General features: G+C 43.8%; 3 protein-coding genes across 4 annotated transcripts; all 3 read right to left on the reverse strand.

Annotated features, from left to right (window-relative positions):
• Positions 1-505: 505 nt before the first annotated feature.
• On the reverse strand, positions 506-9,196 carry LOC112874469 (E3 ubiquitin ligase PQT3-like). Of its 2 annotated transcripts, none has more exons than XM_025937798.1 (15): positions 8,255-9,196; positions 7,548-7,647; positions 7,271-7,346; positions 6,990-7,150; positions 6,774-6,853; positions 6,433-6,495; positions 6,198-6,354; positions 5,960-6,108; positions 5,621-5,788; positions 5,253-5,543; positions 4,485-4,526; positions 4,136-4,388; positions 3,690-3,815; positions 2,343-2,562; positions 506-1,438 (listed from the first exon to the last, which is right to left on the reverse strand). In XM_025937798.1, the coding sequence occupies exons 1-15, from the start codon at positions 8,418-8,420 to the stop codon at positions 788-790; spliced, it is 2,703 nt and encodes a 900-aa protein (XP_025793583.1). In that variant the 5' UTR covers positions 8,421-9,196; the 3' UTR covers positions 506-787. The 2 variants fall into 2 exon arrangements, with proteins under 2 accessions (XP_025793583.1, XP_025793581.1); XM_025937796.1 differs by having other exon boundaries at positions 4,485-4,529.
• A 1,569-nt stretch (positions 9,197-10,765) lies between these two features.
• On the reverse strand, positions 10,766-13,951 carry LOC112877360. Its single transcript, XM_025941655.1, has 7 exons — positions 13,823-13,951; positions 13,614-13,652; positions 13,399-13,507; positions 12,420-12,479; positions 11,713-11,821; positions 11,383-11,608; positions 10,766-11,247 (listed from the first exon to the last, which is right to left on the reverse strand). Exons 1-7 carry the CDS (start codon positions 13,877-13,879, stop codon positions 11,062-11,064), a joined length of 786 nt encoding a protein of 261 aa, XP_025797440.1. The 5' UTR covers positions 13,880-13,951; the 3' UTR covers positions 10,766-11,061.
• Positions 13,952-15,784: 1,833 nt separating this feature from the next.
• Positions 15,785-16,828, reverse strand: LOC112872870 (BTB/POZ and MATH domain-containing protein 2-like). The gene has a single exon (XM_025935906.1). The coding sequence runs from the start codon at positions 16,826-16,828 to the stop codon at positions 15,785-15,787; it is 1,044 nt and encodes a 347-aa protein (XP_025791691.1).
• Positions 16,829-27,467: the final 10,639 nt, after the last annotated feature.

A 27,467-nucleotide genomic window follows, 5' to 3' on the forward strand; every position in this document is an offset into this window, starting at 1 on the left:
ACCACTTCATAACCCAGGGCATGTTTAGATGCACCCCAAATGTTATAATTTTTACACTCTCTCTACATCACATCAATTTTAGGATACATGCATGGAGCAGTAAATGTATGTAAAAAAAATAACTAATTGCACAGTTTAATTGTACATCACGAGACGAATCTTTTGAGCCTAATTAGTCCATGATTAGATAAAATTTGTCAAATACAAACGAAAGTGCTACAGTGTCACTATTGCAAATTTTTTGCAATCTAAATAAGACCCCATTTCGCAAACATGCGTCGTCCGAGGATTTTTCTTGAAACACTACCCGATTTCTAATTTATTTTAGTACGAGTTTGCGATTTCTAGTTTATTTTAGCAAGAGTTTGAGTTTACAAAACAGCTTAACGCTACGATATCTTAATCTTTTGTGCATATCATGCGAAACTGAAGTCGGAATAATCCCTCCTAAATAGACCTTACATCATGTCTTCGTTACGTGAACTGCAGAGTAAACAAGAAGCAATTGTAACAAAAACAACGATCAGGACATCTACCAAATCAAACTTATTGTAATCCCCATCTGATCCGTTCCGTTCCGATCCGATTATAGCAAAACAGAATATTCGCGGGAGGCAATGTACATGACCCGACAGCACGGACACGAAAGAGAGGCAGCGCGCGGGCGCTCTGCTCTCGGGAGGCTCGCTTCCGGCGACCTCTCAAAGGCTAGCTTTTTTTTTTATCACGGACGCGACAGGACGACGGAGAAGCGGCAGCAGGTAGGTGCGGTGCGCGCCCTTCCGCCTCACCGGCGCTTGTGGTCCCTGGACCGCCGCGAGTGCCGCGGCTGCTCCTCCTGCGCCTCCTGCTCGCGCCGGGAGGACGAGGACGGGCGCCGCTTGAAGTGCTGCTCCTCTTCCTCGCTCTCCTCCTCGTCCTCGCCGCCGGCGTAGTACTCGGTCGCGGCGGCGGCTGGCCTCCGCTTCTCCTCCGCAGCCGCGGCGGGCTCGCGGTGGTTCTGGTGGTGCCGGTGGCCGCCGCGGTGGTGGCGGCCGTCGCCGTCCTCGGCCGCCGCGGCGCCCTTCCTGGAGGAGGAAGAGGAGTGCGCGGGGGGCTTGTCGGAGGACGCCCTGCGGCTGCGTTTGGCGTCGGAGGGGTTCGCGCCGTCGCCGCCGCCGCCGGGGAAGCTGATGCGGGAAAAGACGCTGGCCTTGGACTTGGACGCCGCCGCCGCCGCCTGCGCCTTGGCGGGCTCCGGCTCGTGCCGCGACGTGGGCGGCGGAGGGGGAGGCGGCAGCGGGAGGTCGTCGTAGCGGTCGGACGAGGAGCGCTTCTTGCCCGAGCTGGAGGAGCGGTGCGGGGAGCGCCGCGAGTGCCGGTGGTCGGGGCTGGACGACGGCGGCGGCGGCGGCGGCGCGCGCTCCGACCTGTCGGGCTGGGAGTGGGACCTCGACCTCTGCAAGGGGAGAAAAATCAAAAGAAAAGAAGACACGGGGCCACGAGTCAGTCTGTGAGCTCTTCCGGCTTTCCCAACAGAGTCAATCTTAAACCAACCAATCATAATTGGACGGCCCAAAAACTTGCGCGCCCAAGCCTTGTCACGGCAGCAAGCGGCCCACCACCCAAGAAACGACAGCAGCCAAGCACGCAGACGCTACGTGGCAGTAATTCGATGGCATTTTCCCCACATTTTCCTTGCGAAAAAGGACCCAAGAACATGGAGAAACCTTTTTTTCCAACGTTGCCGTATTGCTGCGGGGCTAAAAGCATAGGGTATTTACCTTTTTGCATTCTAATTCTATCTACTCCACTCGTTCAAAAAAAATTCTATCTATATGAAATGGAAAAGTAAATAAAGCTACCAACAAAAGAATAAGAAATCCTCCTCTTTCAGAAAGCAAAAAATGAAAGAAAAAAAGACAAAAGGAAAAAAGCGAAAAGTCAACCCAGTCCCAAAGGTAAAAAATGTAAACATATAGAATATATAAATATAACTAGAAATCTTTCTGCCGTGCCGATGGCATCTGCATCTCCAATGGGCAGCGAACCCAGGAAAGCAATCACAACGGCAAAGTGCTCCAGTGGTCGAACTGCTGCTGCCTGTGACCCGAGCAACCCAGCAGACCTGCCTTGGCACTGGCAGGAAGCATCGACCAACAAGAAGGCAAGGGCGCTGCCTGATCGTAAGCAGAATTCAACAGTGTCCTTTCTTGTTCTGCAACACCAGAATCAGGCAGGACTCCGTGCCCTTCTCCTCCATCCATGTCTACGGCCGTGGCGAGGATCCATATGTCTACTACCATGGAACTGACGACAGTACAAAACTTTGCAAGATAAGCGATTGACAGGAAAAGACATACATCCTTCCGCCTCATCGAGGTACTATCGTTAATGGCCCCTGAGGATTCTCTGGCTTCCCTTCGAGGTTCCCTGTCCCTCGCTCGTTCCCGCTCCAGCTCGCGGTCGCGCTCCCTCTCCCGGGAACGTTCCCACTCCCTTTCCCTGTGCTCGCGCTCCCGTTCCCTCTCCCTCTCCATGGAACGGCCACGCGGCTCCCGAGAACGGCCACGCTCCCTCTCCCTGAAAGAACACAACTCAACAGATTAGAAATCAGAAAAAAAAAAGAGAGATCAATGAGTTAGACAAATTTATTACGAGACAGTAACATTCTACCCGCAACATATTCACCATCCAAGGGTTTATGTAAATACACAAAGCAACAGAGTACCGGATTGGCGGATTATCAGCAAGACCTCATGAACTGCCACTTTTTCAGTCATGACATTGAACTAGTATAGACAGGCCCAATTAACATTTTAAAGAGAAACAATCAAGATATGAAGATCAAGATTTGCCACAAAGCTTTCAAAGCTGACTGAAAATAGCACTTAATGCACCCAAACTCGTGTCATTCTTCCACTTTATTAGATTGTTAAAATATAATCTTGGAGGACTAAACCTAGTGTTAGCATGTTTGCCATTTTCAGTTGTTTGCTAAAGGCTGTCAAGCTTTCAGGAAAGCTAGAAAGGGACCATGGATCAAGGTTTTCAAAGTTCAGTAGGATCATAATTCATAACCATAAATGGAGCAGGTTTATTTATCACTTAACACCTACACCAACCTTTTTACCAATCATTGACTGAGGACTTCATACAGAAGAATTTACAAAACACCAAGTGATAGTAAATGCAATAAGGAAAAACATAGAAAGAGATCAAATTATAGACACCCAGAATCACTTATGCAAGTAAGGTGATCCAAGTTCAGGACATGACAGATTATCAAGGGCTTGCATAACCATACAAAGCTTAGGGACACTGGGTGCAGGTTTTAAATGATTCTTGTGAAACCTTCCGAATTAATCATCAGCCATTCAGTTCAAATAGGCACATGACAATGTGACACTGAGAAATCAACTCCCAAAATTGAGGGGCAACAACTAACATTTTCATGTAAACAGGCACTTCCAGAACAATTTCTCACTTATCCTCAACTCAAAACATTCGACTACATTTGGACGGTCATCCTGGTCTTTTGCATTTGAATAACAGTGGATGATCCAAACCAATGTCATGCCAAACTCATTACTTAAGTAAAAATACTAATAGACATTTGCGATAACTAAAAAGGACGAATGCAACAGCTGTTCAAATTTTTGAAGTCAAAAATAGAAAGGAGAATGAAATGGTCTGAAGTGTCTAATCACCTTTCATTGAATCGGTCCATTTCACGTCTCCTATGATCACGTTTCCTGGGATCAAATTCTTCCCTGCCCACAATTGGTGGGCCCATATTTATTCCCATAGGGTTAACTGCTAATTCCGAAAGATCCCTGAAAATGAATAATTCAAGAGATTTCAGAAGCAACCATAGTAATAGCCAATCTGCGGAAAGAAAAGCGGCATGGATGTCAGACTGTTATCCAAAGAAGTAAACATTCATATAATGCTAGATGGATATCAGGCTGTTAACCAAAGAGGTAAACGTCAAATAATACTAATCTCTCACCAAATTGGAGAAATACAGCCACAAAGTTCACAGGCTACATATTCTCTTAAATTTGAGAGGTACAAAGAAGACAATGGGTACATATGCCATTTGCTCATGTACACATTTCTTTCTCATAAAACCAAATGGCTCTAAAAGATATACCTAGGAACTCCTGGCATCATGTATCCTGGGGGCATAAATGGATCTTGTGGGAGAACACCCCCACCAAAAGGGTCGAATGGAGCTGGTGGGTAACCCATGTAAGGCATGGGACCAGGAAATGGTGCACCCATGTAATCCATTGGCAATGGCACTCCTCCGCCCCAGTAAGGGTTGAAAGCTCCAGCTGGACCCAAAGGCATTCCCGCAAAATTTTCAGCTCCAAAATCTTGAAAATTTTTCCACTGCTCATCAGCTGTCAACAGAAAAATATTCCATTTATTTAAGCCGCTAATTGCACTTGCAGCTATATTGTGATGACAAATGACCATGATCAGGCATCAGAACTTACCATTTCCTGGAGCACGTGCCTTCTTCTTTTTCTTCTTCTTTACTGCTAAAGCCACCAAAAGAAAATCAGCATCTCAAAGAACAGAAATAATTGAAAGATACACAAACTTCAGTCAACTTATTAATAATCTTCCAAGATTTATTGCCATACTTCCATATATTCTCACAAGCAAGATCAACATTTGATTATTTGAGCAAAGAGAAATGATGTTAGGCAACTTCAGTGTATAAGTTCATCCAGGGTGCTAAATGAAAGACAATCCATTCAGAGTTGTTATTTGACTAAAGTGCTCCAATGGGCACTTCCATTAATCCATGCTAAGACAGATATATTTGTTTATTCCTGCTACCAAGTGCATAACTAAGTTCCAGATGCTAGAATTTTTTTTGCTTAGCTTCACCGCTCCAATGTATCGTGCCTCTCCCACCTCTCTCTTTCCTCCTAGCACCACCTAAAACTAAAAACTGACATTGAACCTGCCCATTATGCTACTCACTATCTCATTAAATCAATTACCCCCTAAACTACCTATCTTTAAAGCTAGCGATCAGCAAACTACGTGATTTAGTCCAGATCATTACATCGTACTCTAAATGTGGCAGCGCAATTTAGGGCAGATTGGTTCTCATCAAACAGATAGAACAACTTTTCATCTTGAACATTGAATACCAAATAACCTATGTACATCTTTAGCAACAAAAATATAAGAGGGGCTGCAGCACACGCAAGGGCTAGCTAGAAACAAAAACAGGACTGAAGGCTTTTCACCTTGGTCCCCTGAAGGCAACTTTTCTTGAGAATCTTTGGCTACAGGAGTCACTTCTAGTGGCTTATCTTCTTTCACATTCTTAGACTCCATGGTCCCTTCAGCGACATCCGGAATTGTGGTAGCCTTCTTATCTGAAGAGCTCACATCGATATTTGTAGCTTTTGCTCCATTGAGGCTCTCAGCATCAGGAGACTCTTCTACAGGTGTGGGTGCTTTGGTCTCCTCCTTTGAAGCAGCAGAAACAGCAGGAGATCTAACCTTAGTTTGTACAGGTAGAGCTGACTCCATGTCTACAAAAGATACAGAATCAGTTTGCAATTGTAATCAAAACAAATTATCCGCATGACAAACAGATATATGAACATACCCTGTACTTGGACCATGCTTCCCACATTTTCAGTGCTGCTAGTTGGTGGTGCCTCTAATATGCGGCTGATGGTTTCTCTTAGAGTTTTATTGGGGAGAAGATCATCAGCTAATATGCTTGTGGCACCACAGACACACACTGACTTGTTAATTATGTAGTCCCTGATGCCTGCCAGCAAAATACAAACATCTTTTAATTCCCTAAACATCATGATGCATTGATAAAAGGGAAAGGAAACACTGCAATATATACATAAAGAAAGAACAGGGCCAGTCATATTATATGCATTATCAATACTAATTGCATACATTAGAGTTGGGAACTTAATAGCCAGCTTACATTTATCACAGAAACTCCTAAAGCAGCATTTACTAGTTAGAACAGCATCCTTCATTACTTCTTTGCACAATGGGCAGCGTAGCTCCGGTGGAAGATCGCCAACAGAGCGGGTGGTGGGTAGGCCCTCTATCTCCTTCTCAAAAGCAGCTCTAACACAAAGCATAATGTTTAGTTTCTTGCCAAAATTACATGTGTGCTATTTTAGAACAAAATCAGGTCAAGAAAATTTTGTACTCACTCATTGGGCTTCAAAACAGCACCAGCCCCACTTGGCAGTGCATATGAACCGTCCGGAGTTTGCATCAACATTGATTTTGGAATGCCAGTTGGGGGTTTCATCCTTCTCACATCATATCTAGCATCACCATTTGTTGGGCAATGTTGAATGAAATGGCCTGCAAAACAAGATCCACTGAGCGAAAGAAGAGCGAATGAAACATACAATGCTAAGATCTTACAAGCCACCAACATACCAGGTACTTTACATCTATGACAAACATAACCTGGAGGAGGTGTCTTGCGTTCCAGCCCACGTCCTTCAAAATAACAAAGGAAGAGATATTAAGAAATATAGCTTCTCTGCTAGAAAACAAGGAAAAAAATCGACATTGCATATCAATGAACAAACAATCTATTATATATTTACCAGTCTTAAGTAACGCACTGTATATAAAAACTTCAACACAAGAACAAGAATATCCATGCTGCGAAGGTGGATATAGTACTTCCCTCAACAAAGATATACTCAGCTTATAAGTATATACCCTAAACTCTAATAATTCTTTAATATTGCAAAAGAAGAATAAAGCGTTACCAAAGCCACGGCCAGCCATCATTCTGCCACCCATCCCCCTACCATAACCTCTTCCAGAACCATAACCATCAGGGATTTGGCTGAAAGCATGGACCATCCAGTTAAATGATTATAAAACCAATATTTTATTAGTATTACACTGCATAGCAAGCACATTTAAACTGTCAGTTGCCAAGCAGTCCAAATAGGGGGGTTCCTAATCCAGAAGTTACTCACCTATAGTCAAGGGCGGATGTATCAATAAGTGCTTTTATTTTACTGTCTTCATCAACTTTATTTTCAGAAGCATCAACCGCCTGGCTAGCAGGCTGAGAAAGGAGCGAATCAGAAACATATAACTCATTGCCAAACTCATCATCCCACTCGGATTCTTCAGGCTGCAGTTTTAATATATTGAATATCAGCTCCCCAGATACAATTCTAGTTGGTCAAACATCCTAATGCAATTCCAACGGCTAATTTCGCCACAAGTAAGGCAAATAAGTTGTCATTCTTACATATTTCATTGATGAATCACCAAGAAAACCACTAGCAGCAGGCACAACTTCAACCACATCTTCTGCGACTTTGGACCTGCAGAATTGGATAAACATCTCAATATATGTTTTCTGATAAGCTACCTTAACTCCCTACCATTTTCATTGACATAATCCAGCCAAACAATCAAATTCAAAGCTCTACCTTGCAGATAGCCACAAGGTGTTAACTCAGAACAAATCACTTAAAAGTATTTGACTACTGTTCAAGTATGTAATCAAAAGATCAAGACAGTACTCTTCAGGTTCTGTGACAATAGGCTTCCTTGGCCGTCCTGGTATCCGCCGAATCAATACTGATGTGTTCTTTGGTATCATAGTAGCCTCATCAGCATACTCTGAAAGTGAAAATATCACCAGGAAACAATTTAAGTAATACCTCGATGGCATGAGTCCATCCCAAATCCACAAATGAAAATCAAAACACAAACTGTATTCGATACATGAAGATTTGAGTGCTTAGTAGAATATCATTTTAAATGCATCATCCTACATCTGACTCCTTGCTTGGAAACATAAAAGGCACCATTTGCAATGGATTAACTTACTACGCATCAAGGCAACACTTGGTTTCTTGCTCTTATAACATCTTAAAACAAATTCAAATTCCTAAAGTTCACAAAAGTCATGACAAGACTGTCTATGAACAATTTCCCTCAATGCCTGACCTCAGATTATAGCTAACCCTTCACATGAAACCTGCTTAGCAGGCTCAGAACAGAAGGAAAAGTGGCAGGCATGGTTAAAACAAAGCATCAGCATTCAACATGCTTGGCTTAGGCGACGCAGACCTTGAGTGTGTGCGAAATAGCCCTTGATTTACCATGCCAAACAAACAGTACTACTGCCTGTTTTATCACAATTTTAACCAGGCCCTATCAACTTACATATATTCAAAGCATACAAAAAATCAAACAAAGGGCTCCTTGCTGAAAAAGAACCAACCTTCATCAGTCTGAGCATTTGAGATCATGAGGTCGAAATCTGTACCCCTGCCAAGATGCTTGGACTCAAAAATCCGCTCCTTCAAATTGGCAACCGAGATGAATTGCCCCTCGATCGGAATCGAGTCATAGTCTCTGGCACTCTTGAATTTATAATACACAGCCATTTGCCTGCCCACTCAATTTTTTGCCTTTCTTTTTCTTCTGATTTATCTTTTTTGTTTTTATTTTTTTCCTTTTCCACTCTTCTTCTGTAATAAAGAGATTATTCGATAGAAACCAGCAAGAAACAACAAAAAAAAACTGTCTTCGCCCTTAATTTGAGCGGAAAAATTGATGCTTTGAACCAGGACAAACCGCAAGAACAAATGAACACATAAACAAGTGTACAAGCAAAGCTTTTTTTATCTCCACCGCCTTGTCGGCTCATGCGCTCCACTCCTACACCGTAGATGAAGAAGCCAAGCCGCACGCCGCAGGGAAAAAGTCCGATCACCCGCCGCCGCCGAAGGCCCGAATCCTTCCGCCTCTGCCAGCCGGAAACCCTCCGAATTGGGGGGCTACCACGGCTGGATCGCCGTGTCCATTGCCTTCCCCTCCCGGATCGCCGCGGATCCGGGCTCGGGACACCACGAAACCGCCCGAGGGAAGGCCTCGGAGACTGAGAACCCGTCGAGACGATGCGCCTCCTCGAGCGCAGCGCCTGCCGCCGCCGATGCTGATGCCGCCGGGGAGCGGTCGAACCTTAGGCGGCCAGCGGCTTCGTGAGCCGAATCGCGGCCGGGCACCGGAGGAATCGGCGGCTCCGAGGCTCGGATTTGGGAGCTAGGGTTTCGAGCTCCCGCGGGATTGCGTCGCCTCCTCGCGTCGTCGAGAGGGGAGGGAGCGGAGAGGAGTCGAGACGCGGATGGGGAAAGGGATCGGATGAGGCCACGGGGCCAAGGGGGGACGAACCTAAATCCGGGAAGTGTTTGAGCTGGGCTTGGGCTTTCTTTGGGCTCAGTTATCGACCATCATGCGGCTCGGTCGGTGGGCCTTTCTCGTTGCACAGCAGCTTGAACGAGAGAGTTGATCTGCTTCTGGCCTCATCATCAGAGTCGTCAACTCCACTTTTCAAAAAAGAAAAAAGAGTCGTCAACTCCAGCTTCTATTTCCTTCATCCTTTTCCACAAAAGCGCTGTCAACATACTGCTGCCGTCCTGCCGACATCTTGATGCAAAGATCACGGTAAAGATGCTCGGCAAAGAAATGCAGTTTTTACAGCGTTAAACAGTTATGCTTTAGTAAGTATTCTGACAATGAAGTTATGAAGCGATGGCACTAATTTGTAAAACGGGTCCTTCGTTGGAATACAGACAGACTGCGGAAAGATTCATTGTCAAAGAAACCATTCATTTTAAGCTACAGGTCATTTTAATTTTTATAGATACATAATTTTTACTTGTAGCGTATACCTATATGCATAATAAAAATTACGTACCTAAAAAAATTAAAAGGATCTATAATTTGAGACCGAGAATGGAGAGTGCAAGTTCCATCTCTACGCATTCTTCTTTACTGTATAGCAGTTTTATCGCATTCATGCAACCTTGCGTGATGGTAAAAGGACCTTTCCTGTCATAAAAGGACCATTCGAAATACAACTTCCATAAATAAGCTATTTATGGTAAAAAGGACAAAACATTGATATGACCATAAAGAGTTAGTGCATCTGACAATTTATAAGCTAATTCTTGTTTTTCCTGTATCCGTCTTCGGTCTAAACTTTGAGACGTCAGAGGTGAATGTACCTAACTAAACAGATACGCCCTCTCAACTATTTCATGAATATTTACATCTTAATACGTAAATGGTTGCAAATAAAAACATGAAGACTCAAATTTTGAAATTTTTGAATATAAATGGTAACTTATCATATTGCAATAACTACAACTCCCTCCTTTTCTTGTTATATAGGGCGCATTAAGATTTGAAATTTTAAAATTCATAAATATCGGCCAACAATTAGTCCTATTATATGCATAGCTAGTTTATAAGATTGTATCAACAGATTTTTATTTCATAGATCTTTCAATAGGATATCGATCTCATAGCAACTGATAATATATTGTAAGATAAATTAATGTTAACATTATAATTCTGTATAAAGATTTGCCATCCTATGGTGAGAACGTTCACAAGAAACAAGCAAGTCCTGGATGCGGGATTTTTCAAGAAATTCAGAGGTATAAAGCTAAAATCGTAGTACACCCTATAAAATATTTCACATCCCATTGTGCATGTTCAGAACAAAGTAGCAGCTGGATACAGTTTTTTCTCCCAAGGAATTCAGAGGTACAAAGCTTTGCTGTGCCTTTGCAAGCCAACAGGGGTGGGAATCAAACTAGATTCTATAGTGCTGGGTACCAGCATATATGATGAAACCATGATCAATAGATTGGTGAAACCCCAACAAATTTAGATGCTGCAGTCAAAATGAAATTTGTAAAATTTATCATTTTTAAAACATGTATGCCTGTTAACCACGTTCCTGATTTCATACTTGTGCCATCGTTTCATTTAGATCATGGGATACATGGGTATCTACAACGCAGCACCTGCAGCATCACAATAAGATCCCAGTCTCTCCTGACAGGTATGCTCACACAACATTGTCACAGCCTAAAATTTTGACCAGGCACAACACTTCTCAATTAATCTGCTACAACACATGAACAGCTTGTTCCAGGAATCTTAATTTCTCACCACAGGAGATTTAAACAAAATGCTAACGTCTACGGTATTCCACTGCGCTTCTGATCCAACCTTTCACAATGCAGCAAACTTGTCATCAGCATGCCGGCGATGATGATGACGGTGACGACTCCTGCGGGCTCGCAGCTCACTTCGCTTCAGGACAGTGCTGATGTTTCCAGGTGGATTGTTGCTTTCCACGTGACCTGGAGAACCGAGTATACAAGCAAATGGGTCCTCCATCAGGTCTCCAGATGGTCCCTGCAAGCATAATATATGAAAAAAAGTGTCATCTTGCAGTGAAATATTTGGAAACTTAGATGGAAAACTGCATTAAGAAAATAAGTATAGACGTGTATGACAAATTGCAGACTTAGCGGTAAATTAGTAACTCACATTGTCCGCAGTTGTCCCTCCAGAAACTGTTCTGGCCTCATCATCAGAGTTGGTAGCTTCAATTTCCTTCATTCTTTCTACAAAGGCACTGTTGGTATATGAACGACGTGGGTGCCACCTGAAAAATGGTTGGTCTTGATGCAGGTCATCGAACAGATGCTCAGCAAAAAAGTGCCTTTTCACAGCTTCGACCAGGTATTCATCATCACTATGCTTAGTAAGTATTCTGTTAATGAGGCAAGTAAAAACAAGTACGATGTTAATGAAACAAGTATTTGGTTGGAACACCTGACACCAAAGAGAAAGAATAGCTGGTTAAAAAAACCACACATGTTAGCAAGCTCCATCTTCATGCGTCCTTCTTCAGCCTCTAAAAGCGCTACAGGACACCTACAGAAGATTCCACTATACATGGCCTTTCCCATGATATAACCGCAGCCTGAGAAGTAGCTTCAATGAATTCACATTTCCAATGAAAAGGATGAAAAATTGATTCCTAAACACCACATGAACGTTGAAGGGTCAATGCATCCAATATTTTATGCCAAATGGTTCCATCTATAGCAATCTGTTTTCTTTCAACTACAGCAGAAATACATTATAACTTCATGAGTGAATGGTGAAAGTAGAAGCTACATGATTTTGGAACACAAAACTATCTTACAAAATTCGAATAAGTCACATATACTTAAATTTCAGTGCGTTCTACACATCACCACTGGGTGTTTTTAAGATGTATTAGTACTGGATGTTAATAAAAATTGTATTCTGCTCTTAAAGCAGTACTATTCATAGCTAACTATTCACCTGGGACCTACCAGCACAATATTAGTTAGAAATTAGAGATGTTAATTGGGTTAGTTTCATTTTACGTATTTCCTATTCATGTTGACTCATCCATATAGAAGAGCCACAATCACTATCAACAAAGCAAAATTTATTGCTTTGTCTTTCTCATCTAAATAAAAGCTTGACTATGCCTTTGCATGACCTTATTGTACAGGATCTCTACCAGGTTGGATAGCCATGAGATTTACCTGTAGCTGAACAAAACCTTGCGAATCTAGAACTAGGTGGAAGCTTAAGTAATTTGGTTCCTGAAAAAAGGAATTCCGTAAGCAAGTCTTCGGTATCAACAGTAATCCCCGGCAGGGCAAATTTTGCAAATTTTTATATAACACTTAATTGCATCAGTGATTCAACCATAATCGATGATTCACTTTGTCCTTCTCAACCAATAATTGCATTGACCATATGTTATGAAGACATGTGCTACTCGTTAAAGAAACAGCAAATACAATGTTCAAGCTCTAGTGAAGACAAATATTAACAATGTAGCCAAATTTATCATAAACATTAACTAAGCCAAATGCTCCAAATGTAACAGATTCATCATGGTTAGTAAGCAAGCATAGGGTAGGCATATACAAACATTCCTGAACAGTAATAAGAATGGAAGAATGCAAGTTCAGGGTAAGCAAACAGATATCCTTGAAAAGTTAATAAAAAAGGTAGAATATATAATATTATTACACTGACATGCACACTGGATAGCAGGCAAAACAACAACATTCATGGCAGAACATTTAGGGAAGGAGCTTACAAAATACCGACCATAAGAAAGGAATACTGTTGTTCATCAGGTGACGCACAGTTCTTTAAAACAAGTGTCCTATCTAAATTTGGACTCTAATATTCAATGGCTTGAACAGAAACAATCTCCTTCCCCTCCTGTATAATTTGCACAAGTATGGCTATTGAATACTAATTGGAACATTGACACAAAGCCACAACCATGCTGCCAGCATGTTTTCAACACAATCCAGTACTCCTAATTATGGACAGAAAGCTAAGCTTTATCAGGATTCAGGAATGGCATCTACTGCATGGTGGCAGGCACCTTTTTCGTCTCTTAACTGAATGTTCCTTGTTTAACACGACTTGAAAACAGCTCAACGGATAAGATTATCAAATATCATCAAGAGAGGGAAGGAGGAACCTAGGCCGAGACCAAACCTGCAAACCACCCCACAAAGCTGCCGAATCCTGAGAACAAAACAAAGGCCGCACTTGGAATGGAATTGATAATCCGGAGCTTCTCATCCTCCTCTAGGGTCAGACCGCCCTGAATCATCATCATCATCAGCAAATCAGCAAATCAACAAGGACGATATTTTCATTTTTGGGGTTTGTGGGACTGTCATGGAAGGGGGGTTCGCAGGAGAGCTTGCCTTGGTCCGCATGGCGTGCTCCAGATCTTGGATCACTCCCTGCCTCATTAGCAACACAAAACTCCATCAAATCCCAGCACGAGAAGAAGCGAAAAAGATTTGGGGGAAATTGTTGGGGGACAAGACAACTTGAGGAAGAATTGATTCACACAAAAAAAAAAGATTTTGGGAACGGCAGTCAAGCCGTTTCTGGGAGCGATCCGGCAAACCTTGCCACGCGGGGGGCCAATATAAAGGTCCTTCATGTACCGCAGCAGCCCCATCATCGCCTCTCCAGCTGCTCCTAGGGTTGATGACTGGAGTTTGGGGAGATGCAGAGAGTGGTGAGGAGAGGAGGAGGAGGAAAGGGGAGCTGTCCTGTGATTTGGGCCTTTATTTCCACGGACCATTAATGCTATTGGGCTCAACTGCTTTCAGTTATTGGACCGAAGTTGCTGCCTTCTTGGGCCGCGAGAATAGGCCTCCGTTGGACAGGATATTCGATATTCGAACCTTCATTAAGTACTTATAAGTGAAAAAGAAAATATAATTTGGTTTGCTACGATCTCGTTGCTGGAGATATGGGATCCAAGTTGTGCAGATAAGGGAAATATGGAATGATGGAAACAAATTAAATGATCCCACAACAGACTCCAAACAATATTTGCGCTCAGATTCAATTCCTTACCCTTAAATAAAATTATACATGCATCAACCAATCAACCATCGGTTGCAGATCGAACCTTTTAGCCTGCTCCGTATCTGTTTCATCCAAGATTGCCATGCCCATAGAAAAGTATCATATTGTGGTTTGCTAGGACACTAAACAAATTTCCCTATGAGTGTGTCTACAAGAATGGATCCAAAACATGCACACGGATTCTCAGGTGTATCTTCACGAAGATACAGCTTCTCTTTCTCATTTGATTTCATACCACGTCAGCAAAACATCCTATACGGTGTCCATGAATGAGTGTGATACAATGCAGAGCCTTAGGTACTTTGGATCACTTAAAGATAAAAACTATTCAGCTAATTTTCTCTAGATGGGTGAAGATAGCTAGCTGAATAATGCCAACTAGCGAACTGAGCGTAACTCAGATGGTAAGGTTCATTGCCATGAAGGAAGGGGGCGTCGGGGAGGGAGGGAGAGCCGGGCCGGGGGAGGGAGAGAACAGATAAGGGGGGAGAGAGAGAGAGGGAAGCTGGAAGAGGGGGCCGGGGGAAGAGAGAGATAGCCGGATGTTAAACGGGCTGAATATCATCAGCTCATTAGTGGTGTCGTGCCTGGGCCGGCACTGCATGCTGGGGTACCGGTCCAGGCACGGCACGGTGGATCGGGTCGGATCGGCACTAACAATGTTCATACTGGGCTATGCTAGGTTAGGTTCGTACTTTTTCGTGCTATGCTTAGTGCGGCCAATTGGGCCGAGCCCATTTGGCCATCTATACAAGTGGCAATGTATTTCTGACGTCGCTGGGCACATAGCAAATACACAATTTTGCCAACAACTAAGGAATCCAAGGTACGTCTTGCCCACACCAATGTACTCGCACATTTCGTCTTCGTAGATCAAATTCTTCTCCATTCACCAAGATATATATGTGGCCGTGTGCATGATGTGTGAGAACAGCTGGATATAAGTGAAGTAATGGACACTTGACCGGCCAATAATCCTACAACTACCATAGCAGTGTAGCACTGAGAGTAACCAAACTATTACAGCAAAGGGAAATGCAAGGGGTCCAATAAACCAGTTTTGAGTTCTAACACGGCGCGCAAACGAAAAAGCGAATACGACGAGATGAGAAAACCCAAGCGCCACTGGGCGATGCTCCTCCACACAAAACACAACTGACACTAGCAGCAAGGGAAACAAGACCCAGACACTGGATTGCTAAGAATGCTTAAAATCTTCACCAGCTTCCTTCCATTGAAATTTTGTTCTTCACTAGCTCCTGCACCAGCAATCACTTCCACCTTGCTCCGGCCCTGCAGAGCCAAGAGATAAACGAATTCTCAATAAAAAATGAGCTGGAAAAATGAATGGCAACAACATCTATCTAAGAGCACCAACTAACGGTACATGCAGAGAACCATAATTAACTATGTAACACGTTCACTCACTGTGGCACCGTAGAGAAAAGGAAATTTTCATGGTAGTACCTCGGTCCAAGCCACCTGCCGCTTATCAGTCTGAGGGGCTGCTGCTAGTCAGATTGTCCAAGCCACCAGCCGCCGTTACTTCCTGCAGATTTGCTAGGGAGCTAAGGAAATCCAAGCATGCATCCTTCAGCCCCTGGCAATGATGTTGCTCAGCAAGCTCAAGGATAGTTGGCACTGTGTCGGTGTTGATGCACCGGCACAACTTTTGCCCACACATCAGTCTGAGCCTCGGGACATCATATTTATCTGCTGCCACAAGCAGGTGCTGCAACATAAATTCTTCTTCCTCCTCTTCAAACTCAGGTATTGAATCACAGTATATGAAAACAAGCAACAGCCTGAACGGGCTGTCATCGATGGCGACGGTGTCTGTTGTTCCCTCCTTCATGGGGCCAAAGAGCTCAGCCTTGAAGACAGCAGAACGGGCTGCGAGCACACACCGGTGCGCGGCAAACTTCTCGTCGCCGACCTGAAATGTCACATCGGCGCCCTCTTGTGACAGGAGGAGATTATAGAGGTGATTTTGAATATCAGCTGGAGGCACCACAACAAACCGCATGGCGGCACCGGCGTCCCCGAGGTTGAAATCCGTGACGATGGCGATGTCACACCTTATAGTGAAACCGTCGTTCTTGAGATGTATTGATTTCTCCAAGTCTTGCCTTCTCATGCAACAGCCATAACTAATTGCATCATTACAGAAGAACTTGTGAGCTCCCCTTGCACCGATGAGCAATGACGATGATGGCTCTTGCCTCTCAGCCTGACCAAAGAAGCTAAATACATAGTGTGCGTGGACAGGCTCGACGGTACTGCCTTCATCAAGGACGAGATAAAAAGTCATGTAGTCGCTGGCATTCTCTGGTTCATAGCCATTAGGGCAGTACTCAATAAACCAGCGATGGCCTCCGATCTTGAAACCCTGAGACCGTAGGCACTTGCCATTGGGGGTGTCCTTGATACGTGAGTAGCCGTTTGCCACAAGCAGGTGGCACCCGCTCACTGCGACGTGGATGGCAGCCGAGGCAGGTGCGTCTCCAACGAAAGATACACCGGTGAACGCCGGCATGACCCTGATATCACAGAGGGGTATCGCTCATCAGACCGCAGTTCAAAGAGGGAAACTAGCTAGCACAATGAAAGAGCCTAAATTTCTCTACTCTCACGTAATGACTAAAAAGGATAAACGATAAATTTTGAAAAGTTCTCCAAAGGATGCATCCATGCCCATTATATTGCAAACATATATAAGGATGAATTGTGAACCACGAATACATGTCATAAGTAATAGGAATTCAGAGAAGCAGAGAAAAGAGAATGAAAACTGGAGTATTAATCTATACCTCGGCACCTTAACTTGCTGCCTGTGAACTAGAACTGATGAAGAGGATTGATGGATCAGGCCAGCAAGGCACCGGCGAAGTGGCGATCGGCAAGCTAGTTAGTGCCTGCCGCCGGCCTCTCGCGGCCTTGCGCTGCTGGCCTGCCGTCCCTGCGGAGTTGCTCGGCTGGTTCCTGCGGTTGCAGTGCTCGCGCCCGTAGGCGAAGTTGCTGCCTGGTGCCTGCCGCCGCCGGCCACAAGCCAGCCCGCAACTCCGCTAGGGCTTCTTTTCGTTAGACGGGATTGCTCTGGAGTTTAACCGTGGGAAACTGGGCTAGGAGCATGTATGGGCTTGCCGGCTTGGCTTTCCTTAGGGAATTGCAAGAACAGCTACAGCTAATGTAATAATTTTCTATGGTGACTTGGCCAACTTAGGCAAATCATCTTTTAAAGGTGGTAAATATGTAATTTCCTGGAGACAAACAAAAAGATTAGTAATAAAGTTATCCTATTTATGGTGGCGCCCCGGCAATAATAAAAAATCCTTGATGATACATGGGCAGCTCCGGCACAGATCCTCGAAGCCCTGGCCGGACACGAACGCCCTCTGATTCTCTGGAGAGCTGAGAATGTCCAAGGCTCCAAGCACATCTTCCGCAGGCTATGGCACTGTTGCTGCTCGGCAAACGCAAGGATGGTTGCCGCCGTGCGCCCGTCCTCGCAGAGCCGTACATCCACTTGAGCCTCTCTACGCCATACCTAATGATGGGAATGGTTCGGTTCGACCCATCAGGTCATCCACTCCAAGAAAAGAAGATTAAGGCTGTTAGAAGGGAGACTCTAAACCGTTCTCTACCCTATATACAGAGAAGATTCCGTTCTCTATATGCTCCAGCAGCGTTCTCTAAATGGTTCTCTAAAATAGAGAACGCTACAGGTTTTCTCTATATATAGAGATTCTCTTTCCTCTTCTCTATTTTTTCTTTACGTTTTAAACACTGGATTAAATAAAAATAAAATATGTCCATAGCATTTGAGGTATGATAAATACATACCTACAAAAATTTGGAACAAAATACGTTTCTAGTTTCTAATATAGGGTTTAATGTATAGAGAACGAGATTTAGAGAACGTTGTCGGAGAGAAATGAGATATAGAGGAGAGAATCTTGTAGAGAAGTCTGTAAATGAAGGATATAGAGAAGGTTATAGAGAACGACGGTTGGAGATAGACTTTAATGAGGTACCAATTTGCCAAATGGAATGAAAGAGGAGCGGCGGTTCGGCCCGTGGATAACCGTAGGATCGAGTGATCGACCCGACTTGCTGTTGCTTTACCCTGCCACAGAACTCCTCATCTGACGCCAGGAGGGAGACGTAGCTGCCAGGCTGCCACGAGATCATGTCGCCAACCTTGTTCGCGGACAGGTTGAGCATCGGGATCATGTCCATCGTGTTGTGACTTGTGAGCTTAAGAGGAAGAGGATCCTCCTGTTGGTTGTTCGATAGGTTCAGGCATATCCCTTGCACGGTCAGCAGCAGTGTTAGCACTCCAGCAGCATGGTCAGTGATACTCGTCGCCGGCGAGGTGGCGGATGTCGTCAGACTCCGCGACAACGAACTTGACGCCGCGTTGCGGTTGGAGCAGCAGATGGCGACAAGGCCGGCGTCCACGTAGTAACGCTGCTTGTCTGCGAACAGAGCTTGGAAGGCCACGATCACCGGCAAGGAAACTAGACAATGACGTTGAAGGGCAGCAGCGGCTCTCGAAGAACAGGAGGCGCTGCAGCACTGGGGTCACGACCCACTACGCCTCCATGGCGTTGAGCTTGATACATACGCTCTGGCGGTAGCAGCGCATCGTCGGCCGCCGCCGGGCGACGTTCAGTAATTCATCGGAGCCATGGGTCTGAACGCGTCTAGGTAGCAACTTGACGGATTACTAAAGCGTATATTTGAAAGTATCAGGAAGCAAACTCCGTTCTCATTTACACAAGAAATTAGAAGCATAAACGAGTAAGCATAATTAATAGACGCATGGGTCAACCCACGGTAACCATTGGAGCACCAGGGGTCAGCGAATTGATAAAAATGGAGCAGTTGGAGCTCCTCTACACATCAAATGGATCACTCGATCGATTACGGTTCGCTCCAAGGTTGATCCACGCCTATCTTTAGTCAAATTTATCTGTCGCCATAGGAAAATATTTTTAGTGACGAGTATAACTGCATTTGTAGGGGAGGATGTGATACCTATTTCTACACCTATAAATAATTAAGCGAGTATGTATCCACCTCCGTAAATGCATTTTCAATGTGGCCATTTGCCGCAAAACTAGTTTTGCGGTGGACTGCTCAGAGCTCGCAGCGGTCGACGCGCCCGTGCACGTGGCCCACATGCTGTCCGTGCTGTGTCTCCTTCCCTTCACGGCTCCAGTTGCATCTTCTCTTTTCCACCTTTCTTTTTTCATTCCTCTTTCTCAAGCACTGCCGGCAAGAGAGAAGTGGTTAACTTTCTTTGTTCGGGCGCAAAACTGGTTTTCCTAAATTTTCTTTTGTTAACTTTGATGTGTTATATTTTTTGTCTTAAAATATTTTTGTTCCACTTTTTTGTTTCTTGGATCTTTTTTGTCTTGAAATTTTGTGTTCAAACTTTTATCTCCAAGTTCACTGTTTGAGCTTCTTTTACTTGAATTTTTTGGCTGCTAAATTTTCTTTTTCAGACGTTTCTTTCAAAAATTTATCTCAAAATATTGTCATCAAATTTTTTATGGGATCTTTATGTTCAGAATTTTTCTCTTTTATTCTTTTTAATACAAAACTGATCTATAAATATTTTTGTTACATAAACATGTTATATATAGTTGTGTATGCTTTGTCACATAATAATTTTTTTGCATATATTTTGTTTGTATAAGTTTGGTTGATTTTTTATTTGTATCATTTAGGTAAATTCTTTTGTAATATATAATAGATTGTTTGAGTGGGGTGGGGGAGCCAGGCGACTAGATAAGGTGACGTGAGGGACTTGGGAACTATAAGAATCGGGCACATGCTTCGAAGCCGGAGAGAGAATGTCCGAATGGCACGCGGTTAGAAATCGACCGTACGGACGGCCAAATGTAAATTAGTCAACCCCGCCATTCCTGCACCTGCAAATTGTTTTTAAAATAGATTAGGGTATGATCTGTTCTGGAAATAACCTATTCCGCCAAAATATTCAGCGATTTGAACTTAAATTTTTAGAACTGTTCCACCAGTTATTTGAAATTTTGGTTTGTACCATTTTCGACCTAACAAGCTAATATGCGATCGAATATCATAGTGATGGACACATAATATATTACATAAATATAATTAATTAAGCATATAAAATTAAATTATATAGAAATAGAAAATATATATGTATTCATTAAAGTGCACATTTAATGCATATTTTCTCCTAGTTACGAAGGCTACTCAAGCACGTGCTCCTGATTCTTCCACTCACGAAGGCCAACATATTTATCATTCTACACTAATTCGTGTTTAGGGTGAACAAATTTGCCACTTGGGTTGATCACTTCATACATAGTAAAATGATATAGATCGGCGACTACATTTAGAAGTTATTGCTCATGGAGTTGCCAGTTGTATTTTAGAGGCCTAATCTGCAATAAATGAATAAAAAAAGCAAATGTTAGATAGAAGCAAACACAATGCATGCACACATATGCAACTATGCATATCACAGAGTAGCCTCTTACACGCTTGGGATTAGCTGCGTATCTCCCGAGCACCCTTGATGCGGACATCAACTACAACACGAGTACGTCTACGCCAGCAGCACCTTTCCCAGCGACACCAGATGCTCCTCCACCCTAGGCGCCACCTCCTTTTGGGCCAATCACTCGGGCCCGTGCAAGAGAACTGAACTTCATCATGCTACTGAAGAACGAAGGCCCAGAAGAATAGATGCTGGCCCAACTGAGGCCCTTGTGTGGGCGCCTAGGGTTGGCCACCACTAGGGGCTGCGCCCCCTCCCGAGCCGCCCCTCTCTCCCTCTATTTAGATAGAGGCATCATTTCTTTCCAGACTCGAGTTTTGTTTACATTTAGCTTTAGCTACTCTTGACACGCGCAAAACAGCGTTGTCCTCGTGTAATTCAGAACTCCACCTTCGAGTGATAATCAGATTGCTCGCATCTTTTTCTTGTTCGTTCTTCGATTGCGAATAGGAAAAGATCTTCGTGATCAGGCTGACGTTGCATCAACAAGGTCGGTAACTACAAGGAGTTGGTTCAGTGATTGCATTGGCGCTTCGGGCTCGCTCGTCGTAGTCGGATCGTGAGGGTCATCTTCCACCAAGTCGAATTTATCCCCACTCACCGAAAGATCGGGCACTCCAACTCTATCAAGTGGTATCAGGTTTCCAGGTTGATCGGTGAGTTTATCTAGTGTTCTTCCCTTTCCTACAGTCCACACACTAGTACAATATGGCTCTACACAAGCGGTAGCCTTTTTCCATCACAAGCGGCTAGGTTGTAAAACCGCTTGAGATGTGCCAGGCCATTCAAACCGCTTGTGATGTTTAAGTATCACAAGCGGTCCGAAATTAAAAAGCGCATGTGATATCCGCGTCAACATCACAGGCGGTTTATAAGACAACCCGCTTGTGAGTTTATCACCATCACAGGCGGTTTTTAACCTGACCGGCTGTGATATAATTTTGAAATCACAAACGGTCAGTAATACGAAACGCTTGTAATGCGGGACATGTGTCACAAGCGGTTTTAGAATCTTAACCGCTTGTGATGGATTCATATCTCAAGCGGTCTGTAACAGGGAACGCTTGTGACGCTGGATACGTATCACAAGCGGTCAAGCTAAATAGAACCGCTTGTATGTGAATACCAAACCGAGTAAAATTGCATAGACAGAGGCCCTTCGTCCAGAATCACAGAATGAAATATACTCAAGTCCAATATAGATCAATACAGAATCACAGAATCGATATTCTTTCAAGTCCAATATAGATAAATACAGAATCACAGAAGGGAAATTTCTATAATCTACAAGTAACAAATTAATATGTAACACTATAATAAGCTCCAACAAATGATCCTTCTAGCTGAGACCTCTCCTGGGCATTGCTGCACATATAGGCAAAACAAATCAGTTAACCGTGACCTTTAGCATCAACATGAGCATTTATATTGTTAGTAGAAAACCACCATATATATATGTGAATGAATTTAAATAGCACACATAGAGAACTTGAGAGATTTTAAATTCATTGGTAACCACAATACATAGTCGATCGGACACATGACAAATACAATTTGATTTATACAATTTTTCATGATCTACCATTTTTCCGCATGTATGGCTTCAAGTTCTTATCAATTTTCTTTTCCACACGCTTGATTCTCTCAGGACCATTAAAGACGGACATCTCTTCATACTTATTGTATTCCTCATCTCCGTCTCCCACATTCTCAACTCCAACAATTTTTTGCTTTCCAGAAATAACTACATGGCACTTCTCATTTGATGGATCGAGTACATAGAACACTTGTGCAACACATTCGGCGAGAACCCACGGGTCATCTTTATATCCTACTTTCTTTAAGTCTACCAGTGTGAGTCCGTAGTTGTCCACTGTCACCCCCCCGGGATGTTGTACCCATTGGCACCTAAATAAGGGTATTTTCAAGCTCGGACCATAATCAAGTTCCCATATTTTCTCTATGAATCCAAAATATGTGGTCTTCTGTCCCTGTAGGTCAAAAGCATCAATACGAACACCGCTATTTTGCACAACACTTTTCATGTCTTTTGATTTAGTGTGGAATGTGTACCCATTGATGTCATATGCTTGCCATGATGTCACTAAACACGATGGTCCAGAAGCCAAATTCCTCATTGTTTTCTCTTCCAAAGAGTCTCCGGATGGGATGTTTTTGTCCATTAACCATTCGCTAAAACGATGTTTGTGCTCCCTCATGATCCAGTCCTCTGTGCGGTTCTGATTTTCTTTACGAAGCTCATCTAGGTGTTCCTCAATGTAAGGCTCGGCTATCGCGAGATGTTGTAGTACACTACCATGAGCACAATGTACTATCTTGTAATCCTCGACGCGGAAAGTTTTCCTGCCCATTCTCCCTCTCCCACATAGTTTACCCTCATGTTTAGGTACAGGCACACCTATCATTGTTCCATCTCTGATGTAATCTATACAGCTCTCAATCACTTCTTCTGTAGTGTATCCCTCCATGATTGAACCCTCTGGGTGAGCGCGATTTCGCACATAACCTTTTAACACTGCCAAGTACCGCTCCAACTGAAACATATGATGTAAATATAGTGGCCCTAATATTTTTATCTGATCCACGAGATGTATGATAAGGTGTACTTGCATATCAAAAAATGATGGAGGAAAACACATTTCAAGCTTGCACATAGTCTCGATGATGTATGCCTTCAGATAGTCCAAGTCTTCTAAAGCTATTACTTTTTGTGACACTGCATTGAAAAAGTAACACAAACGTGTGATGACAACTTTGACATGCTCTGTTTCGAGGGCTCTTACCGCAATTGGGAGGAACACCGTCATCATCATATGGCAGTCATGAGAGTTGTAACCAAATAGAGACAAGTCCTTCATCCTAACTAGTTTGCTGATATTGGATGAGAAACCTGTGGGCACTTTGATCCCACGCAAACATTTGCAAATTTTTGTTTTCTCCTCAACTGTCAAGTTGTAGCTAGCTGGGGGAAGGTAAGGCTTCCCTTTGCCACTATCCACTGGATGAAGTTCCGATCTGATTTGAAGATCTACTAGGTCCTGGCGTGACTTAAGTCCATCCTTTGTCTTACTCGGCATGCCCAGTAAGGTTCCAATGATGCTATCAAAAACATTCTTTGTTACATGCATCAAATCAATGCTGTGGCAAATTTCCATATCCTTCCAGTATGGGAGGTACTTGAAAAAAATCGATTGCTTCTTGAAAGTTGTGTCAGTTGAAGGGTCAGTTCTCTTTCTCTTTTCTCCTTTGTTTTTTTTCCCCTTTCCGAATACAACCTGAATGTTTTTTACAATTTCAAAAATGAGTTTCCCGCTATAAGGCTTCGGTGCACCTTCACTTTCCAGTTCATTGTTAAATTCCTCTTTCATCTTTCGGTACTTATGCTGCTTCATCAAGAACCGTCTGTGTCCCATGAACACCAACTTCTTGGATGATTTAAGGTATAAGGAAGCAGTTCCATCCACGCACACTACACAACCATTCTTTCCTTTGGTCTTTTGCCCTGAAAGTGTGGCGCCCCCGGGAGAATCATGGATGGTAACAAATATAATTGCTCTTAGGTTGAAATACTCCTGGCGATACTCATCCCATATTCGAACTCCTTCATTCCAGAGCTTCGCCATATCTTCCATAAGAGGTTCCAGGAACACATCAATATCAACACCAGCTGCTTTCGGACCTTGAATAAGAATAGTCAACATAATGTACTTCCTTTTGTGACACAACCATGACGGAAGATTGTACATCGTCAGAGTCACGGGCCAGGTGCTATGTATACTTCTTTTTTCACCAAATGGATTCATTCCGTCTGTACCCAAAGCAAATCTTATATTTCTGATTTCTTTGGCAAACTCAGGATACATATGATCAAAAGTTTTCCACTGTGATGCATCAGCAGGGTGTCGAATCTGTTTGTTATTCTGCTTGCGACTTTCAGCATGCCAGCGCATAAGCTCAGCCTCCCTAGGGTTCGAGAACAAACGCTTCAAGCGATCAATTACTGGAAGATACCACATCACCAAAGCTGGGATCTTTGACCTCCTGTTGCCATCCATGTCATCAAGAGTGTCATCATCAATTTCAGGTCCGATAGCGGCTTTCTTGTTTCTATTTATCTTCGCGATTTTGCTCACACACTCTTGATTGTAGCTCTTCTTGTATCGACTGACATTGCAAACTGGGCATCTTGTTGCGTTCTCAACTCACCACGATACAGAATACAATGGTTCGGACATGCATGAATTTTTTGCACACCCAGAGCTACGGGAGATATAAGCTTCTTCGCTTTATAAGTGCTGGTTGGTAGTTTGTTGGGTTTTGGTAGGAGTTGGGACAGAAATTTTAAAAGATCTGTGAAGCTACTATCAGACCATCCGGCGCTAGCCTTCAACTTAAGAAGTTCAAGAACTGTACGCAGTGTAGTAAACTCTTTGTCACAGCCCTTTGATTCATCATATAAAGGTTCTTTTGAGGCACTTTCCAAACCCTCCAATTTAGGTAGATCTTTCTTCTGTGATCCCATAGAACTCAACATTTCTGGATCCATATGGCGCAACATGTCTTCGCAATCAAATTCTACAAAATCTTGATTGGCATCCACAGAATCCACTTTACCATCCTTTTTAGCTAACATTCCCACAGCACTTTCATCATTACCAAGCACTTCACACGGATCCAGCTCACCATGTTCTGTCCATGTCGTGTAATTGTTTTTGAACCCTCTTTTGAGCAGATGTGATTGGATTGCTCCTGTATCTCTCCAAGCTACCTTATTATCACAATCGATGCATGGGCACAATATCTCCTTACTTTTTCGCATATTCGCATGCTTGTTGGCCGCTTCAATAAAGCTTCTGACATTTCGAATGTACGACGGATGTGGTCTTGGCACATTGTACATCCAACCTCGGTCCATTGCCTATCCCTATATTGATTAACGTAAATTGAATTCAAGACCATATGACGATAGGTACATGACAGTGAAACAAGAACATATAGATAGGTACATGACAGAAGTCTCAATCTTCAAAATTCTATGCCATGAACTACAAAAACCCCTAATTAATTGAATTCGATCACTAAATCATGAACGAATGTGCATAAACTAAAGCAACAGACAATTTTGATGAGGATACCTTGCGGCTTGGGGTCGGTTCATCAGCTCGTGGACGCGCGGCGCTCTGCTCGGGGACAGCAGCTCGTACACGGCGCGACGCTCGGGGACGGCGACAGCTCCTGGACGGCGCGATGCTCTGGGACGGCGGCAGGTAGTGGACGTACGGCGTGGCGCTCTGGGCCGGCGGCGGCAGCTCGTGGACGCGAATCGACGCTCGGGGCCCGCGGCGCCAGCCCGTGGATGGCGCGGCGCTCGGGGCCGCGGCGCTCGTGGACGGCGGCGGCAGCTCGTCCCACGTCGCGGCGCTCGGGGCAGCGGCGCTCGTGGACGCGAATCGACGCTCGGGGCCCGCGGCGCCAGCCCGTGGATGGCGCGGCGCTCGGGGCCGCGGCGCTCGTGGACGGCGGCGGCAGCTCGTCCCACGTCGCGGCGCTCGGGGCAGCGGCGCTCGTGGACGCGAATCGACGCTCGGGGCCCGCGGCGCCAGCCCGTGGATGGCGCGGCGCTCGGGGCCGCGGCGCTCGTGGACGGCGGCGGCAGCTGTTAGGCAACGGTAGAAAGTCAAAAGGGTTCCTCTGCACCTCGATTCCAACCAGTTTATAATGTACACACACCACAAGCGGATATAAACCAAAATCCGCTTGAGATACACGGAAATTTTGAGTTGTAGAACTTCACAAGCGCTTTCTCCTTGACGACCGCCTGTGATGTAGAACATCACAAGCGCTTATTCCTCCACGACCGCTTGTGAAATGGAACATCACAAGCGCTTTTTCCTTGACGACCGCTTGTGATGTAGAACATCACAAGCGCTTCTTCCTTCACGACCGCTTGTGAAGTGGCACATCACAAGCGCTTTTTCCTTCCCGACCGCTTGTGAAACCGCTTGCGATATGCTTTTCCTTCCCAACCGCTTTTTCCTTCCAGTCCGCTTGGGATAACTTTTTACAAATTTTGGTCTTATGAAATTTCGTTTCAGAATAATCTGTGTGTGAACGTTGGATAAATCTTTTGGTACAATTTCTACATATCATATAGTGCATGAGTGTCGCTGCGTAGAATTTTCATGAATTTTTGAGTTCGGTAACTATTTAATTGTATTTAAGTGAATTTCTACATGCTTCTTGAGAGTAATTCGAACTTGAACTAAGACTACGAACAATATATCTCAAAAAAATTCCTGAAAAATATATATTGTTTGATGTGTTATATTATTGACTAATTTCCAGAAAATGATCCAAAATTTAATTGTTTATTTACTAAAAAAGGTACCTTTGCTCTGTGTGATGGCAACAAATAAATCTAATAATATGGATATTTTGTCCAAAAAATCTATAACTTGACATGGCATCATACTTTAGGTTACTGAACTCCTAGAAAAAAAATCACTTTATTTAGACAAACTTGGAAACACATTTGTTCATAGGATCACAAGTAAGAGTCACATGGTTAGTATAAAGTCAACTAAATCAATGATCCTATGAA

The sequence above is a fragment of the Panicum hallii genome, chromosome 9 (assembly GCF_002211085.1).
Source record: "Panicum hallii strain FIL2 chromosome 9, PHallii_v3.1, whole genome shotgun sequence".
Taxonomy (NCBI): domain Eukaryota; kingdom Viridiplantae; phylum Streptophyta; class Magnoliopsida; order Poales; family Poaceae; genus Panicum; species Panicum hallii.